The sequence below is a fragment of the Macrosteles quadrilineatus genome, unplaced genomic scaffold (genome assembly GCF_028750875.1).
Source record: "Macrosteles quadrilineatus isolate MER2022 unplaced genomic scaffold, UCM_ALF_1.0 Scaffold_5__1_contigs__length_97177068, whole genome shotgun sequence".
Lineage (NCBI taxonomy): Eukaryota > Metazoa > Arthropoda > Insecta > Hemiptera > Cicadellidae > Macrosteles > Macrosteles quadrilineatus.
In genome coordinates this window covers 14,106,269-14,127,589 of record NW_026542598.1, presented here as the reverse complement: position 1 = coordinate 14,127,589, position 21,321 = coordinate 14,106,269, and the positions used below count along the sequence as shown (strand labels likewise).

General features: G+C 43.8%; 1 protein-coding gene across 4 annotated transcripts in view; it reads left to right on the top strand.

The window, feature by feature from the left end:
- LOC128994477 (UNC93-like protein) overlaps nt 1–21,321 on the top strand; it is a 166,273-nt gene that overhangs the window by 25,133 nt on the left and 119,819 nt on the right. Inside the window, exon 1 of one of the 4 annotated variants that reach the window (XM_054419053.1) lies at nt 16,099–16,266. The exons of 2 other annotated variants lie outside the window; for them this stretch is intronic. In XM_054419053.1, coding sequence (XP_054275028.1) covers nt 16,140–16,266 — 127 coding nt within the window. In that variant the 5' untranslated portion in view covers nt 16,099–16,139. Of the gene's footprint in view, nt 1–16,098; nt 16,267–21,321 lie in introns of those variants that run through there. One more of the 4 variants, XM_054419055.1, reaches the window with a different exon arrangement.

Genomic DNA, 21,321 nt, shown 5'->3' with positions numbered 1-21,321 from the left:
TAACTATACTAATTAGTCACCAACGTGAACTAGACACGAAAAAAACACCCTTCTATATATAAATATATTTGGTTTGACAAAAAAGGTGTGGTTATTTAAATATAGTAGCTTAAAATATAGGTTAAGACCTGAAGTTCAAGCTAACAGGGTGAGTCAAAAAAAAGGGGGAAAAAAAAGAGTAAGAGAGAAAAATAAATGTCTAAGGTGGAAAACATTTTTTTCCACTTTTGAGGATAAAGGTATGGAAAGATGGAAGATGGAGATAATTTTGAGAAGATGGAAAGATATTTTATCTTTTTTATTTATTTCTGGAAAGAAAGGGGGGAGTGTAATGAAGTAGTTTTAAAGACCTCAGGTATATACCAAGAAAGGTACTTAGTGACATGAGGGAAGAGCACTGAGGGAAAAACCTGAGGGAAAGACCTGAGGGAAAGCACCAGGAAAGGTACTCAGTGACACGAGGGAAAGGAACTGAGGGAAAGTGCTGAGGGAAAAGTGCCCAGTACTTTCGCCGGGGGGCTGGTACTGGGTACTTCCCCCCACCCTCCAAGCACTTTCTGGCCCTATATAAGGAGTATCCTTGGGGGACTTCGCCAGTTGGGCCTCCGGGCCCGCCCCCGCCGGTAGGCGCCACCGGTGGGTCCCTTCCCCGCACTAGAGGCGTGTTGAGCTCGGTGCATCCCGTCCCTGCACTAGAGGCGTGTTGAGCTCGGTGCATCCCGCTCCCCCAGCACTAGAGGCGTGTTGAGCTCGGTGCATCCCTTCCCCGCACTAGAGGCGTGTTGAGCTCGGTGCATCCCGTCCCCCAGCACTAGAGGCGTGTTGAGCTCGGTGCTTCCCGTCCCCCAGCACTAGAGGCGTGTTGAGCTCGGTGCATCCCGTCCCCCAGCACTAGAGGCGTGTTGAGCTCGGTGCATCCCGTCCCCCAGCACTAGAGGCGTGTTGAGCTCGGTGCATCCCGTTCCCCAGCCCTAGAGGCGTGTTGAGCTCGGTGCTTCCCGTTCCCCCGCACTAGAGGCGTGGTGAGCTCGGTGCATCCCGTCCCCCAGCACCAGAGGCGTGTTGAGCTCGGTGCTTCCCGTTCCCCAGCACTAGAGGCGTGTTGAGCTCGGTGCATCCCGTCCCCAGCACTAGAGGCGTGTTGAGCTCGGTGCTTCCCGTTCCTCCGCACTAGAGGCGTGTTGAGCTCGGTGCTTCCCGTGCCTCCGCACTAGAGGCGTGTTGAGCTCGGTGCTTCCCGTTCCCCCAGCACTAGAGGCGTGTTGAGCTCGGTGCATCCCGTCCCCCAGCACTAGAGGCGTGTTGAGCTCGGTGCTTCCCGTCCCCCAGCACTAGAGGCGTGTTGAGCTCGGTGCTTTCCGTTCCCCAGCACTAGAGGCGTGTTGAGCTCGGTGCATTCCGTCCCCGCACTAGAGGCGTGTTGAGCTCGGTGCATTCCGTTCCCGTACTAGAGGCGTGTTGAGCCCGGTACATTCCGTTACTGTACTAGAGGCGTGTTGAGCCCGGTACATTCCGTTCCGGCACTAGAGGCGTGTTGAGCCCGGTGCAGCTGGTTGGCGTGTTGAGCCCCAGCATCCGTTTATTTCAGTTTAAGTCCCCGGTGGCCAATGGAGCTGCCTCCCGGGACCATGAATCCGTATGGAGGGGGATTAAGAGGCCCACCTCCACTATGTAAGAAGAGTGCCGTCTAGGAGAGATGGCAGTCGACATCCGTCAGCGTTGCTGGCGACATCGCGAGGAGCTGCTGCGCTTGGGACAGCGATCCGCCCAGCACTTCTCGGGCAGTCCGCATCCGACAGTGGGACAGGCAACTTCGTAAGAAGCTGCTGCGTTTGGGCTCTTGTTGGTGAGCCGCCCAGCACTTCTGGAGACAGAGGAGTCGACGTCCGACAGCGAGACTGGTGGCATCGTGTGGAGTTGCTGCGTTTGGGCTCTGGTTGGTGAGTCGCCCAGCACTTCCCAAGACGGAGCCAGTTAGAGGACTGCAGGAGCTGAGAGAAGAGGACTGCAGGAGCCGAGAGGAGAGGACTGCAGGAGCCGAAAGGAGAGAACTGCAGGAGCCGAGGAGAGGACTACAGGAGCCAAGGAGAGGACTGCAGGAGCCGAGAGAAAAGGTCTGCCGGAGCCGAGAGGAGAAGTCTGTAGAACCGTGCTGTTAGGACTCCTGAGAGCCGTGGAGCAAGTGGGAGAAGCCACAGGTTGGGCTTCACGAACAGAAGAGATTTGTATATATTGTATATAGTTTTTTGTGTAAATAGTCCTGAAATAATAAATGTGTTGTAATCCATGCAAGTGTTCAGTCAATCTGAGTCCTAAAATCCCCGAAAAGGTCTGAATGCTGTACAAAGGTAAAAACCTGAGAAAGTACGTTACATAAAATTTTTGCACGTCTTCATAAAATGCAAAACATAACATAAACCTTTAAAACGACACCAATTTTTTTACAGTTTTCCCTTAGTGTCTGTAATATTTTACTTTCTTTGTCCTATCCCTGAATTTGCGTTCTCTCCTTTGAGGCTTCTGTTCGATTACCTGTAACGTATCAATCACTCCCACGGGCCCTTTGTTATTTCTGGTATTTGGAGAATGTGTTGATCCTGATTTTCGGGAGCTTGGGTTAAGATGGTCTCTTCTAGGTAAACGACAATCATGTGAATAATGGCCGGGTTTGTCACAATTCCAGCACGTCCTTTCCCTTTCACTGGGTTGTGCTTGGTTGTAATGGGGGTTATGTTGATCTCGACTGTAATATCCTCTTCTATCATTATGAAATCATAGTGGTAAGCTTACTCTAGTCCAGGTTTCTTTCTGATGACTTCTATACGCTGTTTCTGGGTACAGAGATTGAGCGGGGTTTGTCGGAGGGTGGTAGTTAGCTGCAGCCTGCTTAATAGACTCGTATTCTCCTGCTGACTGGATCAGTTCCCCGAGGTCCATTACGCCCTGTCTAACTCCATACAACTTATACTCTGGCAGCATATTTTCATATATCTGCACGAATTGCTGTTCTTTAGGATAACACCCGTGCCTTCTCATCAAGGTTTGAATCGCAACCAAAAAATCATGGAAAGGTTCATTAGGGCCTTGGGTTCTAGTACGGATTTCCATGGCTAATTTTTCCCTGTATCTTGTTGGAAGAAAATTTAATTCTAATGCCCCCACAAAATCAGCCCATGTTCTCCAAGACGACTTATAGTTGCGATACCACAATAAAGCCTTTCCTTTTAACAGCTCTGGTAGCGCTAGCAACAGACTATCTGCTTTTATATTATACACTTCTTTTAACTCATTCAGCCTTTCCAGAAATAGCACCACATCTTTTTCCCCATCAAAATACAGATTCCATTTCCGTACTGTATTACAAATTGAGCTATCAATAGTACTCACGTTTTCCTCTTTTGTCCCAGATGATGGACCAGCTGGACTGGAGGTTGACCCTCCTGGCACTGTCTCTTTCCTTGTGGATATCCCCGGGGCTGGTCCTCCCGTTGTGGCTCCTTCCATAATTCCTTCCTTGTTGGGTTCTTCTGTGGAGGTTGTCTCTTTCGGTGGCTTCAGGTCACCCTTTATGAAACTGCTGAGGGTGCGTCTGGCCTCCCTAGCGTTGGCTGCAGGTGGAAATCCAAATTTCGCCAGCTCCTCTTGTAGCTCGGCGATTTTCAGTTTGTAGATCCAGGACGTTCGAGGATTTCCCTTGTTTTGCTGGGTGGACAAACTCTCCGTATCTGATTCATCCCCGGACATTATGTGGATTATTTTCAAGCACTTTTTCTCCAAATATCAATAAGTCCTCCCCTGGTCTGTTCAACAAGTGTCAGTCAATTGGGTCCCTGTTCGGGCGCCAAAATATGTAACGTACTTTCTCAGGTTTTTACCTTTGTACAGCATTCAGACCTTTTCGGGGATTTTAGGACTCAGATTGACTGAACACTTGCATAGATTATGCATCATTTATTATCTCAGGACTAATTATAGAATCTATATACAATATTTACAGTTTATCTTTATATCTCTTGACAAAGCCCAGTCTGTGGAAGTCCTGTCAGCACGGACGGCTCTTGCAGACTCCTTCTCTCTCAGCTCCCGCAGTCCTCTACTCTCGGCTCCTGCGGAACTCTCCTTCTCTCGGCTCCTGCAGTCCTCTAACTGGCTCCGTCTCGGAAAGTGCTGGGCGGCTCACCAACCAGAGCCCAAACGCAGCAGCTCCACTCGATGCCACCAGTAACTGTCGGATGCAGACTCTTCTCAAAAAGTGCTAGGCTGAAGGTTGTCCCTTGCGTAGCAGCTCCTCACGCTGTCACCGACGGATGCCAACTGCCGCCTCTCCCAGACGGCTCTCTCTTAAGTAGTGGAGGTGGGCCTCTTCACCCCCTCCAGACGGATTCTTGGTCCCGGATGGCAGCTCCAATTGGCCATCGGGGACTTAAACTGAAAATAGCATAGAACGGGGTGTACTGGGCTCAACAAGCCTCTAGTACGGAAACGGGAAGCACCGAGCTCAACACGCCTCTAGTGCGGGGGACGGGATGCACCGAGCTCAACACGCCTCTAGTGCGGGGGACGGGATGCACCGAGCTCAACACGCCTCTAGTGCGGGGGACGGGATGCACCGAGCTCAACACGCCTCTAGTGCTGGGGAACGGGGTGCACCGAGCTCAACACGCCTCTAGTGCTGGGGAAGGGATGCACCGAGCTCAACACGCCTCTAGTGCGGGGGGGGACGGAATGCACCGAGCTCAACACGCCTCTAGTGCGGGGGACGGGATGCACCGAGCTCAACACGCCTCTAGTGTGGGGACGGGATGCACCGAGCTCAACACGCCTCTAGTGCTGGGGGAACGGGATGCACCGAGCTCAACACGCCTCTAGTGCTGGGGAAGGGATGCACCGAGCTCAACACGCCTCTAGTGCTGGGGGAAGGGATGCACCGAGCTCAACACGCCTCTAGTGCTGGGGACAGGGGTGCACCGAGCTCAACACGCCTCTAGTGCTGGGGACAGGGGTGCACCGAGCTCAACACGCCTCTAGTGCGGGGGAACGGGATGCACCGAGCTCAACACGCCTCTAGTGCTGGGGAACGGGATGCACCGAGCTCAACACGCCTCTAGTGCTGGGGAACGGGGTGCACCGAGCTCAACACGCCTCTAGTGCTGGGGAACGGGATGCACCGAGCTCAACACGCCTCTAGTGCAGGGGAACGGGATGCACCGAGCTCAACACGCCTCTAGTGCAGGGGAAGGGATGCACCGAGCTCAACACGCCTCTAGTGCTGGGGGACAGGATGCACCGAGCTCAACACGCCTCTAGTGCGGGGACGGGATGCACCGAGCTCAACACGCCTCTAGTGCTGGGGGAACGGGATGCACCGAGCTCAACACGCCTCTAGTGCTGGGGAAGGGATGCACCGAGCTCAACACGCCTCTAGTGCTGGGGGAAGGGATGCACCGAGCTCAACACGCCTCTAGTGCGGGGGACGGGGAACGGGATGCACCGAGCTCAACACGCCTCTAGTGCGGGGACGGGATGCACCGAGCTCAACACGCCTCTAGTGCTGGGGAAGGGATGCACCGAGCTCAACACGCCTCTAGTGCTGGGGGAAGGGATGCACCGAGCTCAACACGCCTCTAGTGCTGGGGGAACGGGATGCACCGAGCTCAACACGCCTCTAGTGCCGGGGAAGGGATGCACCGAGCTCAACACGCCTCTAGTGCTGGGGGAAGGGATGCACCGAGCTCAACACGCCTCTAGTGCTGGGGACAGGGGTGCACCGAGCTCAACACGCCTCTAGTGCGGGGGAACGGGATGCACCGAGCTCAACACGCCTCTAGTGCTGGGGACAGGGGTGCACCGAGCTCAACACGCCTCTAGCGCGGGGGAACGGGATGCACCGAGCTCAACACGCCTCTAGTGCTGGGGGAAGGGATGCACCGAGCTCAACACGCCTCTAGTGCTGGGGACAGGAAAGGTTATTGGCTATGGGTCCCTGTTCGGGCGCCAAAATATGTAACGTACTTTCTCAGGTTTTTACCTTTGTACAGCATTCAGACCTTTTCGGGGATTTTAGGACTCAGATTGACTGAACACTTGCATGGATTACAACACATTTATTATTTCAGGACTATTTACACAAAAAACTATATACAATATATACAAATCTCTTCTGTTCGTGAAGCCCAACCTGTGGCTTCTCCCACTTGCTCCACGGCTCTCAGGAGTCCTAACAGCACGGTTCTACAGACTTCTCCTCTCGGCTCCGGCAGACCTTTTCTCTCGGCTCCTGCAGTCCTCTCCTTGGCTCCTGTAGTCCTCTCCTCGGCTCCTGCAGTTCTCTCCTTTCGGCTCCTGCAGTCCTCTCCTCTCGGCTCCTGCAGTCCTCTTCTCTCAGCTCCTGCAGTCCTCTAACTGGCTCCGTCTTGGGAAGTGCTGGGCGACTCACCAACCAGAGCCCAAACGCAGCAACTCCACACGATGCCACCAGTCTCGCTGTCGGACGTCGACTCCTCTGTCTCCAGAAGTGCTGGGCGGCTCACCAACAAGAGCCCAAACGCAGCAGCTTCTTACGAAGTTGCCTGTCCCACTGTCGGATGCGGACTGCCCGAGAAGTGCTGGGCGGATCGCTGTCCCAAGCGCAGCAGCTCCTCGCGATGTCGCCAGCAACGCTGACGGATGTCGACTGCCATCTCTCCTAGACGGCACTCTTCTTACATAGTGGAGGTGGGCCTCTTAATCCCCCTCCATACGGATTCATGGTCCCGGGAGGCAGCTCCATTGGCCACCGGGGACTTAAACTGAAATAAACGGATGCTGGGGCTCAACACACCAACCAGCTGCACCGGGCTCAACACGCCTCTAGTGCCGGAACGGAATGTACCGGGCTCAACACGCCTCTAGTACAGTAACGGAATGTACCGGGCTCAACACGCCTCTAGTACGGGAACGGAATGCACCGAGCTCAACACGCCTCTAGTGCGGGGACGGAATGCACCGAGCTCAACACGCCTCTAGTGCTGGGGAACGGAAAGCACCGAGCTCAACACGCCTCTAGTGCTGGGGGACGGGAAGCACCGAGCTCAACACGCCTCTAGTGTTTGGGGACGGGATGCACCGAGCTCAACACGCCTCTAGTGCGGAGGAACGGGAAGCACCGAGCTCAACACGCCTCTAGTGCGGAGGCACGGGAAGCACCGAGCTCAACACGCCTCTAGTGCTGGGGGACAGGATGCACCGAGCTCAACACGCCTCTAGTGCGGGGGAACGGGAAGCACCGAGCTCAACACGCCTCTAGTGCGGAGGAACGGGAAGCACCGAGCTCAACACGCCTCTAGTGCGGAGGAACGGGAAGCACCGAGCTCAACACGCCTCTAGTGCTGGGGGACGGGATGCACCGAGCTCAACACGCCTCTAGTGCGGGGGAACGGGAAGCACCGAGCTCAACACGCCTCTAGTGCGGAGGAACGGGAAGCACCGAGCTCAACACGCCTCTAGTGCTGGGGGACGGGAAGCACCGAGCTCAACACGCCTCTAGTGCTGGGGGACGGGATGCACCGAGCTCAACACGCCTCTAGTGCGGAGGAACGGGATGCACCGAGCTCAACACGCCTCTAGTGCGGAGGAACGGGAAGCACCGAGCTCAACACGCCTCTAGTGCTGGGGGACGGGATGCACCGAGCTCAACACGCCTCTAGTGCGGGGGAACGGGAAGCACCGAGCTCAACACGCCTCTAGTGCGGAGGAACGGGAAGCACCGAGCTCAACACGCCTCTAGTGCTGGGGGACGGGAAGCACCGAGCTCAACACGCCTCTAGTGCTGGGGGACGGGATGCACCGAGCTCAACACGCCTCTAGTGCGGGGAAGGGACCCACCGGTGGCGCCTACCGGCGGGGGCGGGCCCGGAGGCCCAACTGACGAAGTCCCCCAAGGATGCTCCTTATATAGGGCCAGGAAGTGCTTCGAGAGTGGGGGAAGGTACCCAGTACCCAGTGAAAGTCCTGCGCACTTTTTCCTCAGCACTTTCCCTCAGAACTTTTCCCTCGGGTTACTGAGCACCTTTTCCTGGTACTTTCCCTCAGGTCTTTCCCTCAGTACTTTTCCCTCATGTCACCGAGTACCTTTCCTGGTGTTTACCTCAGGTCTTCTGAAACACTTCATTACACTCCCCCCTTTCTTTATGAAAACAAAAGAAAAGAAAAAAATTTCTTTCTTAAAACCAATATCCCATTCCAGGTCAAAATAAATAATGAGCTCCTTTTAACTAACTACAACTCTTCAAATATGAAAAAAAATCTTCTTCACAAAATGCAAATCATAACAGCAACTTCTCAAACAACATTTAAAATTAAACCAATTTATACAGTTTTCCCTTAGTGTCTATAATACTTTACTTTCATTGTCCTATCTCTGAATTTGCGCTCTCTCCTTTGAGGCTTCTGATCCTCCCTTTGCCATTTCTTAAGCGAAAACGACTTTTCTTTCTCAAATATAGCATTTACAATCTGGGGTTTCCCCAGAATTGTCCCTTTAAAATCTCTGGTATTGGGAACAAAATTTGATCCTCTATCTGGCAGAAATGTTTCATCTCTTTCTACGTAAAAATTTAGATTTAATTTAGGTTCGTAAAAACAGAATATAGGACAACTGTCAGTGGTATTCACGGTTTCCTTCCCTGCCTCTGGCACCTGTTGTATTGTGGTCATCGATTCTTCTTTACCAACTATTGCTGAAGATACAGTTGTCTCACACGGGGGATCCAGATAACTCTTAGTGCAGCTACTGATAGTATGCTTGTCATCTATGGTCGCAGAAGTCGGTGGACGCACAATTTTCTTCAGCACCTCCTGTAACTCATTCACTTTTCGTTTATAAAGCCATGATGATCCAAAATTCACCTTGTCTTATTGTGTATGTGGACTTTCGGATTTTAAGTCATCACCAGACATTATGTTGATAATTTTCATACACTATTTCTTCCAGTATCAATGAGTCCTCCCCTTGGTCTGTTCCACAAGTGTCAGTCAATCAGGTCCCTGTTCGGGCGCCAAAATATGTAACGTACTTTCTCAGGTTTTTACCTTTGTACAGCATTCAGACCTTTTCGGGGATTTTAGGACTCAGATTGACTGAACACTTGCATGGATTACAACACATTTATTATTTCAGGACTATTTACACAAAAAACTATATACAATATATACAAATCTCTTCTGTTCGTGAAGCCCAACCTGTGGCTTCTCCCACTTGCTCCACGGCTCTCAGGAGTCCTAACAGCACGGTTCTACAGACTTCTCCTCACGGCTCCGGCAGACCTTTTCTCTCGGCTCCTGCAGTCCTCTCCTTGGCTCCTGTAGTCCTCTCCTCGGCTCCTGCAGTTCTCTCCTTTCGGCTCCTGCAGTCCTCTCCTCTCGGCTCCTGCAGTCCTCTTCTCACCAACAAGAGCCCAAACGCAGCAGCTTCTTACGAAGTTGCCTGTCCCACTGTCGGATGCGGACTGCCCGAGAAGTGCTGGGCGGATCGCTGTCCCAAGCGCAGCAGCTCCTCGCGATGTCGCCAGCAACGCTGACGGATGTCGACTGCCATCTCTCCTAGACGGCACTCTTCTTACATAGTGGAGGTGGGCCTCTTAATCCCCCTCCATACGGATTCATGGTCCCGGGAGGCAGCTCCATTGGCCACCGGGGACTTAAACTGAAATAAACGGATGCTGGGGCTCAACACACCAACCAGCTGCACCGGGCTCAACACGCCTCTAGTGCCGGAACGGAATGTACCGGGCTCAACACGCCTCTAGTACAGTAACGGAATGTACCGGGCTCAACACGCCTCTAGTACGGGAACGGAATGCACCGAGCTCAACACGCCTCTAGTGCGGGGACGGAATGCACCGAGCTCAACACGCCTCTAGTGCTGGGGAACGGAAAGCACCGAGCTCAACACGCCTCTAGTGCTGGGGGACGGGAAGCACCGAGCTCAACACGCCTCTAGTGCTGGGGGACGGGATGCACCGAGCTCAACACGCCTCTAGTGCGGAGGCACGGGAAGCACCGAGCTCAACACGCCTCTAGTGCTGGGGGACAGGATGCACCGAGCTCAACACGCCTCTAGTGCGGGGGAACGGGAAGCACCGAGCTCAACACGCCTCTAGTGCGGAGGAACGGGAAGCACCGAGCTCAACACGCCTCTAGTGCGGAGGAACGGGAAGCACCGAGCTCAACACGCCTCTAGTGCTGGGGGACGGGATGCACCGAGCTCAACACGCCTCTAGTGCGGGGGAACGGGAAGCACCGAGCTCAACACGCCTCTAGTGCGGAGGAACGGGAAGCACCGAGCTCAACACGCCTCTAGTGCTGGGGGACGGGAAGCACCGAGCTCAACACGCCTCTAGTGCTGGGGGACGGGATGCACCGAGCTCAACACGCCTCTAGTGCGGAGGAACGGGATGCACCGAGCTCAACACGCCTCTAGTGCGGAGGAACGGGAAGCACCGAGCTCAACACGCCTCTAGTGCTGGGGGACGGGATGCACCGAGCTCAACACGCCTCTAGTGCGGGGGAACGGGAAGCACCGAGCTCAACACGCCTCTAGTGCGGAGGAACGGGAAGCACCGAGCTCAACACGCCTCTAGTGCTGGGGGACGGGAAGCACCGAGCTCAACACGCCTCTAGTGCTGGGGGACGGGATGCACCGAGCTCAACACGCCTCTAGTGCGGGGAAGGGACCCACCGGTGGCGCCTACCGGCGGGGGCGGGCCCGGAGGCCCAACTGACGAAGTCCCCCAAGGATGCTCCTTATATAGGGCCAGGAAGTGCTTCGAGAGTGGGGGAAGGTACCCAGTACCCAGTGAAAGTCCTGCGCACTTTTTCCTCAGCACTTTCCCTCAGAACTTTTCCCTCGGGTTACTGAGCACCTTTTCCTGGTACTTTCCCTCAGGTCTTTCCCTCAGTACTTTTCCCTCATGTCACCGAGTACCTTTCCTGGTGTTTACCTCAGGTCTTCTGAAACACTTCATTACAATATTCAAATTTGTTTATTGCAAATTTAAAACTCCCATGCTATTCTTATGAATTAGTTAACTGTTGCAGTTTGCTTCTTTATAGATAGATTTTGATCAAACTATTAGTTATTTTATAGTAAGGTATTGATATTTTACTTAAAAAACACACTAACCTGTAGCAGCAAACCTAGGTACCTGTTGAACCTAATTTTATTTATATACATTTTTTTAATAAAACATCCAATCAAATGGAAATTTGCTGAGTCTGCAGGTTTGCTGTGGCAGAGTTGTTTTACTCATAAAATAAGCTGAAATTTTAAGATTTTATAGTTTCACACTATTTAACTAAATGGGATAAACTATCATAATCCTTGAAAGTAACGGTCAATTTCCATGTGTTTCACCTATTTTTGATAAATAGAAAACACTAAATATACTTAATAACAAATAACTCAAAAACCGTTGGGTTTAGAGAAAGATGGTAAATACAAAAAATGTGTATTTTTAAATGACCTACATTTTGTACATTTAGCTTTTTCCTGTATCTCTAATAATAAAGTCACTATAGCGAAAAATACAGAAATATGCCGCCATTTTCCAATATGGCGGCCGTAGCACAGCTTCAATTTTAGGGGACTTTTAGTATGTTCAAAAGGAAGGTACACCCAACATCTGTACCAAATTCCCCAGTTGTGCTAATTTTTTTGGGGTCAAAACATATTTTTACTGTACTAATATACATAATTTGGATTCAGAAAGCACACACCGAACTCTATCCTTACTCAAGTTATTTAGGGGCTTGTGAGTCAACAAATCCTCACGACGTTTTCAGCCGATATTGAAATTAGTTCCATTGACCATAAATAGGGAAAGTAGACTTATCATTTTAATGTTAAATATCAAACTTGTTCTTGAGCGCGTTTTCAGATATGTTTTCTTCCTATTTCGGCAAATTGCATAATGTATATTTTAGTAATAAAATCAGAGAAAAATCAGAGGTTTGCAAAAGTATTTTTTATATTTGATTTTTAAAAGTTCAAAGTAGGTAGAATAACAATGAATAAAAATAAACATCAAAACACATCTACATATACCTGAGAGAAATATACATGAAATGTATTCAGTTATTTAAAAGCTTCAGGTCAAACATCAAGTAAAAGAGGAGTTGTCAAAAGACGATTACTGACACTGTGTTACAGTTCAGCCGAGGTGAGTACAGCTGTCTCCACCACTTGTATCAGTGAAAATCACAATTTTGTTGGTCCTCCTTCTAAACAATTATAAAACCAAAAAAATCTGTGAAAATACCGATACTTTCCTGAGCTAAACAGTACAGTTACAAATAAACACTTGTCGTATAGCTTGTAATAAGCCGAAGTGTATGCAATGCGTGTTTTGGCCGAGTATCAATGATGTGCCAACCTTCCCGCGTGAAAATCGAACATCAGTTGGCAATCCTGGCAATCGAGAAATTAATGAATAATGCAAAAGTGTTTGTAACCATGGGTCTTTGGCCTCCAATACTTAAGAGTGCTGTACTCAAGAGATTCTTCGAATTATAATTTTACACACCACTAAGGGTTTATTGTAAAATTTGATTTGCTGTTGGTTTTGTTGTGAATATTACAAAAATACATTGTCAAAAAAAATTTCGATAATTCAGTCAACACCCTTAGGAGTAGTCTAGTACTGTATTAGTAATTACGTCGGAGGCACTGCCTAAGAGCATTGCCACTCAAAAACGAGAATGCCGACAGCTACAACAATTTATTCTAAAAACATTATTTTGGTATGCACTTTTTGACAATTTTGAAAACTAAATCGATACTTAAATAATTATGTGAAAAGCAAAGTAGAAAGTACTTTGATCATGTTTTTATTAGCCTTACACTGGCAATCAAGATTTCAAAGGACTCATCGCAGCAGTCAAATACTAAGCACTTCTAGAAAAAAGTATAACATGTTAATTGATTTTAAAATTCTTAGCATATAATTTAGGTAAATATCTTTTCGCTATAAACTGAAAAGAATCTCTTGTGCAGCATTATTATTAACTAGCTGTACCCGCGGGCTTTGCCCCGTTTAACTTCATAAGTATTCGCATGGCTCATTCACGTCCTGGTTGAAGTTCGTTCGCTACGCTCACTCACCTTTAGGTTGGAGCTCGTTCGCTGCGCTCACTAATATTAGTAAGATTAGGAGAACATGTGATTTAATCAAGTTTACAAATATAATTTGGTTTAATTATTTTAAAGGAACTTAGTAAACATCGTTATGTAATAAATGTTATAAATATTACCTACAATGGCATATTACACCTGTTTGATTAAAACATTTAACAGGGTAATATTCCACCTTACAATTACCTTCATTAGATAATACAACAACTTTTAGTTTAGCTGACGGTCCAAGGTTGCTGACGTCACTGGGATTTTCACGTAATTGTTTTAGACTAGAAAATATGTGTATTAAGAGTTGGAGTGACCGTCACGCTGTTACGTCATCGAGCGTTACGGGTGACGTTAGGAAGACCCATGATCCACGGTGTGGACGTGGAAGCACCTGGACAAATCGGTTTCATGGGCAAAATCAGCGCCTTCCATAAGCGTCCGTGAACGCCGTGAACAGATAACAAAGAACATCGTCGCCGTGACTAAATAGTAAATAGCCAGCAACATTTAAACTAATAGTTACGCTAAAATAAATTTATGTTGAATACATACTTTTAACCAAGTCAAACTGAAAGGTCCTATAAATTAAGAAAATTGGAAGTATAAAACAATATTATCAACTATGTTTAATAATATTTAATTCCGGGTTTTACATGACTTACCGCGAAACACGTACACAGGCTTATGCCAAGTAAGTGTCATGCGAATATGACAATTTTGTGGGAAAGACAATCTATGGACATGTTAGGTGAAATGAATTAATTGTGAAATTCCTTGTACGCGAATTGCACACAGAGCCATATTCAAATACGTTTTTCTATACGTGTTCTATACGTTTTTATTCTCGCATCCTCTCCTATATTAACTCTCCTATACTTCTCTCCTATACTACTCTCCTATACTCTCATCTACTTAATACGAGCTATGTCTGTTTGTCTATCCGTCTGTCTGTAATATATATCTCGAAGTCGGAAGGGTTTTGGTTAAATTTTGGAATTAGGGACTTACGAACGTGATTAGTGACAGCCACTACCTCAGCAAAATTCGTATTTCGCTACACAACTCGTTTGAAAATGTTAAAAATTACCATTAGGCTTATGGGTTGTTAGTAACTATGTTGGTTGAACAAAATAACAAGTAAAAAGTAAACAAAAGACTTTAAACATGTGTTAATTAACAAGCCATCCACAGTATACTACTACTTATAAAATACATTGCAATGTGATAATCATCTGTTGATATATTGAGCAAAGATTACATTGGAGATTACTCGATATTGGGGAAAATACAAGTCAGTGTTGATTAGTGATGAGTGTTTCGTATTGGTGCCGTTTGAGTGCACTGGCGTCAACTCAATGTTTCACTCATATTTAAGGGTAGATTTTACAATTTGTATGCACTCTTTTATGTTTTACATAATTTCGACAGGTGTATTTATAATAAATTGAAATTCCACTGGAAGTTAAATAATAAAAAGCACAAATTAGTTGTAAAAACGTGAGTTTCCTTTATATTGCTTTTACAATCGAAATAAACTATACCAAGCCATGGCTCGGTCCCCTGGTTCTGAGCTACCGAAAGTATTCTTTCACTCTTTGACATATTCTCTTGTACAAGCGATAACAATTTGAACACAAGTTTTGTTTTTGCGTTGTTAAATCTTAACAAATAAGTTACCAATTAATATGTTAATCTTAGCTCTTAAATTTAAATCCTAGCTGATTTCGCTTAGTTGTTTCACAACTTCTTCTTAGTCATGTCGTGAGGCTTAGGCCTTCGTAGAAATCACAAATCTGCTATCACAAGTACTTGATAACCACCATTTATGATGGTAGAAATTAATTTCCAAGAGTCATTAGAATTATAGTGAGTGCTGCGAACTTTGGATTTCTGCTTTATTCCTCTTAAGTTTGAATGAGGTATGTAATTTACTGTTTCTTATTTAATCTTTTTTTCCTAATTGTAACATTACATAATAGTGCCTACTCTGCTATAGACGATAGTGATATAAAATAATCATTTCTCCGGCCATTTCTAAAGACAGTTTTAGTTTTAATACTTAAATTAGTATTACTATTCCTACACTTATCATGTAACTTACCTTCAAAATTGAGAAGGTAATGCCAGTATTCTATTATACATTTGTAGGCCTAAATTAATTATTCTTTCATAACGGTGATTTAACATTATCACATCGTTATATGATTCTAATACACTCATGCATCCTCAGCACAAACATAGATAAAACATACCCCCCCCCAAGTGTTGGTTAGTCTATGGCACAACTATATACAGGTGATATATATTATTTAAAAAGTGTAAATACCATAAACTTTTATTTTTTTTATTGAAAATATGTATTTATATAAAATAAACTAAGCAGGTCGGTAAGTCTAGTGATTGACTAGGTCTGCACTAATACCAAAGTAATTTGCTAAGACGGAAAACAATTTTCTGTGTGACAATGGGCTGCCCTGGAAGCCCGTCGAAATCGACTTCAAGCCAGCTTCCAAGTAAAATTATATCTCTCTTAATCGATTTAGTCTTCATCTAAATTAAAGAACCCCCACCACGAAGATCCATTCGGTTACCATAAAAATGATGGAATCAACTTGCATGAAAATAGGTGTCTATGCATTTACTAAACATAGAAAACGCGATTCCAAGTTCATATTTTATGAAATTCGAATGAATGGGAGTTATTTAAATACATTCTCGTGTTTATTGTCCTAGTTTTAATTTCTTCCATTGAATAACGTGAGGAAACTAGCAGTATTTAGATGCCACTATCAGATAGCTGCAATCAATATGGTTATTTACATTACATTTCCCTCAGTACCAAGGCGTTTCATTTATTCCCAGTTGGGTTGTGGCTGTGGTTGTGAGGCTTGTTAAACGTCTGTAGTTGTGTGGTGTTACTTTCACAAGCTGTATTTTACCTAAAGTTTCTAGTTTCGAGTGATGTATTGAGTCTGTTACGATGCGGTTAAGTCAAGAGTTAGTTTATGTTATTCGTCTTCGGCCGTGTCACAGTTGTGATGGCAGTCTTAGGAACGACGCTGAGAGAAGAGCAGGAGGATTTGTAATTCATCCGGAATGTAAAAGAGGTTAGTTAAATGTAAAATCACTAAATAATGAAGCGTTGATACTTATAGCACAGCTGGTCTCCTGGTTGAAGTGGGTTAGACCATAGACAAAAATAATTAAATATGCTGGGAGCGCCATGTAGTTACAGCATACGCGCTACGTAACTACACGGCGCTCCCAGCAGTCTGCGCCAGAACCTATGGTAACCATGGTAACCACAGCACGGCTGGCAGTATATATTTAATTATTTTTGTCTATGATTAGACCCTACTCGTGTACTAGAGGTTTGGACGGGATCAAGCTTGGTTGAAAATCTCACCACTTGACATTGTCTTTGTGATAATAAAGAGATCGAGTAGTTTGAGCTTATTTAAAGTTGTTGGTCCATATACTTATAAACCAAAGAAATCCGGATAACTTTTCCTGTAATAGGCCTAGATAGCATCTTCCGGTAAAAGAAAAGCAACATAATTGGTAATTTACGTATTTTTACGCTGAATACTGAATTTATAAAACTTTATTTTATGTTTAGGTTGTTTTCATTTTAAGTTCATTACTATGGTATCTAAATTCAATGGGTCTAAACGGATAATTTGTCAAATAAATTATGGTACTTTGAATCTAGATAATGTTTAGCTTAAACCATTTATTTTTACTCTATAAAAAACAATGACAATATTTTGGAATTGTTTGATAGTTTCACTCATATAATAGGTAAAAAATTTATTATCTACGTATATTGCTACCGGGTAACTGCTATTATAATTAATATAGAACAACTTTGGACTGTTCAAATATCTTTGAAAGGAATCATCGCAATCATTGGTCGGATTTTAACTCTTTATTTTGGATAGGAACTACATTTCATTAATTTTATTTTTGGTGATTTTTTCTAAATACAACTTTGATCAAGGGGTTTATTGTATTTTTGTTACCTTTCCCGTTAATGTTTTAAGGTATACGTGTGTTTTGCATCAAGTCGTTTTGTAATAATGTAATTTTTATTATAACGAAAGTTTAAAACGTTTTAATTTTAGACTTGGTTAAAAAAAAAACTTCCCAATAATCTGACGGAGGACAAAAATCCCTTTTAAACCGTGTTTATTTTAAAGTATTGAAAACTAATCAAACTATCTTGAGGCCTTGAAATTTGTTAAATTAATTAGTCTCAACTGTTTCGACTCTTACCTAATTGTTAATGTTAATGTTACTTAATGTTAATTTAATTTGTAATCAATAAAACATGAAGTTTGAACAAGACTGTCATGTCACTTGGTATGATATTAGGTGAACACACAGACAAGTGCTAAGAATATTCCTACAAACAAATTTTGTTAACAGTACGACATTTAGTAGTTAAAAAACCTTTTTACAAGATATTTTCCCATAACTTGACGTTTGGGTCGGTTAGAATACCACAATAATTTACCAATCTGATTGCCCCGTAACCTTGGTGTTTATGCCAATCTTATTTGAAGAAATATAATGCACATTTCTAAAGCAGATCCAACCAATCAAATTATTTAGCACTATCAGTGTTAGTTGGTGCGAACAAACATATGTTCAGTGATAAAATCAAATGGGGGACTTAATTAATTAAAATTGCTTTGCTTTTTTGTAATAGGTATTGTATACAAATCGATTATATTTTAATATACTCATACGTTTTAAGTATTTGATTACCAACGCTTAACACCACTCAAATAATGACCTTTAAATGCAATTTTTTATCTATTAAAACATGTATACAAAATACTGTATTCTTACTACAAGAAACCTGCAACATTATTGAATTTCCATTTACCCTGTTAAATTATATATACCAATATGTTTCCTTAAAATTGTGCGATGTATTCCATATACAAGAAAGCATTAATGAGTATGTAAGGTTCGATGCTACAGGGAAGGTAATAAAGGAGTTTTTTTTATTGAAATAGTTATAACTTGTGAAATGAATGAATCTGTCAAATTTTATCATAATATGAACATTGAATTAAAAGAATTTGTTGAATTTTTGTATTTAGCAAATTGACCCCTAAATATTTTATTTTTATGGGCATATTGGGTATCAATTTAAAGCTCTTTTCCTCTAGATGTGCCTTCTGTGGGTTGGCGTCCCCATCTTAAATAATTGCCATAATTAATTGATGTAATTGGTTTGGATGATAACCCTAGGAAGCCCTTCGTCCTATAAGATTTTAAAATTTCAGAGTTTTTGCTGAACTATGTTGTCAATAATTTGAACTTTTTCAAGTTTACATTTGTTTCCACCAAAACAGATGACCATGATACAATTTTGTTTACATCCATACGAAAATGGTGTTATCGTTGGCGATGTTTTAGTGAATTCAAGTAGCCTAAATATTGTAATGTTGTTTGTATAAAATGTAAAGAAGAAAATTAATTACGTTAGATTTTGGGTTTTGATATGATTTTCAATGGACAATTGTAAATTAATTCAAATATGTCACGGATTTTTAAGTCACGAAGTTATAAACAAGCAAACTACAACAGTATACTAACATATAAAAGTAAAAGCCCTAACTGACTCACTGACCGATTCATCACTAATTCTCCAATTTGCAAACTAGCTAGAAGGCTGAAATTTGGTATATTTAGAAAAAAAAATAGGAAGGTTAAAAGGTTTTCATAACGATTTTACTTAATGAATATTTAAACTACAATCCCTTAAAGTCCCAATGTTATTCTTATAGGCATTGAATTGTTACTACTAATTTGTTTATCATAAATAACCATATTTAATAAAATAATTATTTTATGATTGAGGAATAACAAGAGCTGGAACTGTATATTTTAAAGGAAAGTTTTTACCCTGAGGTTGATCGTGCCCATTGCCGTAAACACCCTAGCCAGCTTTTGATGAGCTGTGATTCACTAATTTATAACATGAAAACCTTATAACTAAACCACTACCTGAAAATGTAAGAATTGCGTTTACATAAATGTATAAAGGCCTGTAACTAAAAAAAATTAAAAACCTGGGGACATCAAAATAAAAAAGTAAATCAGCCTCGTGTCCAGGTCCTACCATGAGACCTACTGTAATAGCTTATTTCCTCTATGAGAAATTCGTTAAAACTAATGAATACATGAAAACATAGAAGAAATATAACTATAATTTGCTTTTTTACAACTATAATTTAAATTAAATATTATTTGAATTTGCTTTTATTCAACCTCCTATTGTTTACAGTTTGACCTGCGTTACAGAACACTCAATTATCACGCGAAAATAACGATCGCTTAGCCGACTTGAGTAAAACCAAAACCTTTATCAATACGTACTATATATTTCTAAATACTGCTCTAATATAGGCCAAATTTAAAAGGGGCAAAACTGTGTAGTGCTGTGGTCTCTGAATTGGTTTGTCACCCTCCATCCAGCTCCAAGCACCTTTTAAAGTTTTTCGAGAGCTCTCTAGGGTCGGGAACTATCTAACCAGGCAAGGTTAACAAACTTCTTTACCTATCCCACCCAAACTAATTGTAAACCTTGCGATGCGTTACATGGCCTTACATGAGGGTTGGGAGGTGGGGCGGTAGTGCCACTACACATTACATTGTCTCCAGTGTCGCCAACTGTTCAGCAGTGGATATACAGGATACAGTGATACCAACACCAACACATGAGTCAGCCAGTAAAGGCTTAAGCTGATAACGCTGCCCAAGGTACGTGCTGTTATCATAAAGAGTGAGAACAATTCAAATGTTATCTCGTAATTGTAATTGCATTGTTGTTTTGCACTAGTAAAACCGACAATCGTAGGCTGTAATGAGATTTTCATTCAAGCTGTACAGTGAGATGTATATGAATTAGTTTTTATTCAGAGCTATACTGTACAGTTTTTCGTCCTTTTGCTATTAATAATACTAGCTGATACCCACGGGCTTCACCCCGTTAGACTTCATAAGTATTAATAAAACTATTGATTGGTTAAGTTAACCTAAAATAAACAAAATACAGTAAAACAAACAAATAATCACACCTGATTTTAATAAGGTAATAAATTGAAATAATAACAAACAAATAAGTACAGCTGAGGTATTTTTAACATTAAATATATGCAAAGTTCCCTTTAGAAAGGAATTACGACCTTAAAGGGCAATTTATGAAATAATGGATAGTATTGCGCAAGGTTTCTCGTCATGACAAACATTTTAAGTATATGGTTTATGGGGGTGTGACTTGTAGTTTTCTTAAAAGTTCATGGGTGCTTTTGGCTTTATATATAGATAAGTATACGTATAAGTATAAGTAATTTGTTTAACATGCATAATTTATCATCACTCTGTAAAAGAAAATAAGCCACTTTTGTATAACTTGAAGAAAGCCGTGTATTGGCTTTCTTCAAGCTATACAAAAGTGGCTTATTGAAATATGATTTTGCAAGTCCCAAAGAAACGAGTTCGCGTTTAGCACAACAGGAGAACTAATTTAATCAGTTTGAAATTAAATTGTTCGAACAATATATATACTGTAAATTGATGAGAGTATTAGATTATTTATTTTATTTCAAGACTAGCAGTGAAATATATTATTACAATGTAGTACGATGAAGAAAAGTGGAATATTCAGTAAAAAATAATAAAATATCTATATATTAATTTGAAACTGTTTTTCTTTGTGACAGCTATTTTGAGAGAACGGCTGGGCGTAGAAACTCGGTAGAGGTGTCTAAAGAAAGGTCCTGGTCTGTAGATGAGCCATCAAAAGAGAAACATGGAGAATTCCCTCGGGGCTCTGCCCCAGTGTCTTTAAATTCCCATCCCATGTTATTCTTATGGAGGAAAACGAGGTTTTTGTCACAGCTAATTTGAGAGAACGGCTGGGCGTAGAAACTTGGTAGGGGTGTCTAAAGAAAGGTATTGGTCTGTAGGTGAGCCCTCAAAAGAGAAACGATGTAAATTTCCTTGGGGCTCTGCCCCAGAGGCCTTTAAAGTTCACTCTGCAATTTTGTTTACATTTCGACCATATGGATAATTTTACACTACTTTTAATGAACCAGCTGTTAATATTAAAATTGTATTCAAAGGTTTACTGAAACTGTCAAAAT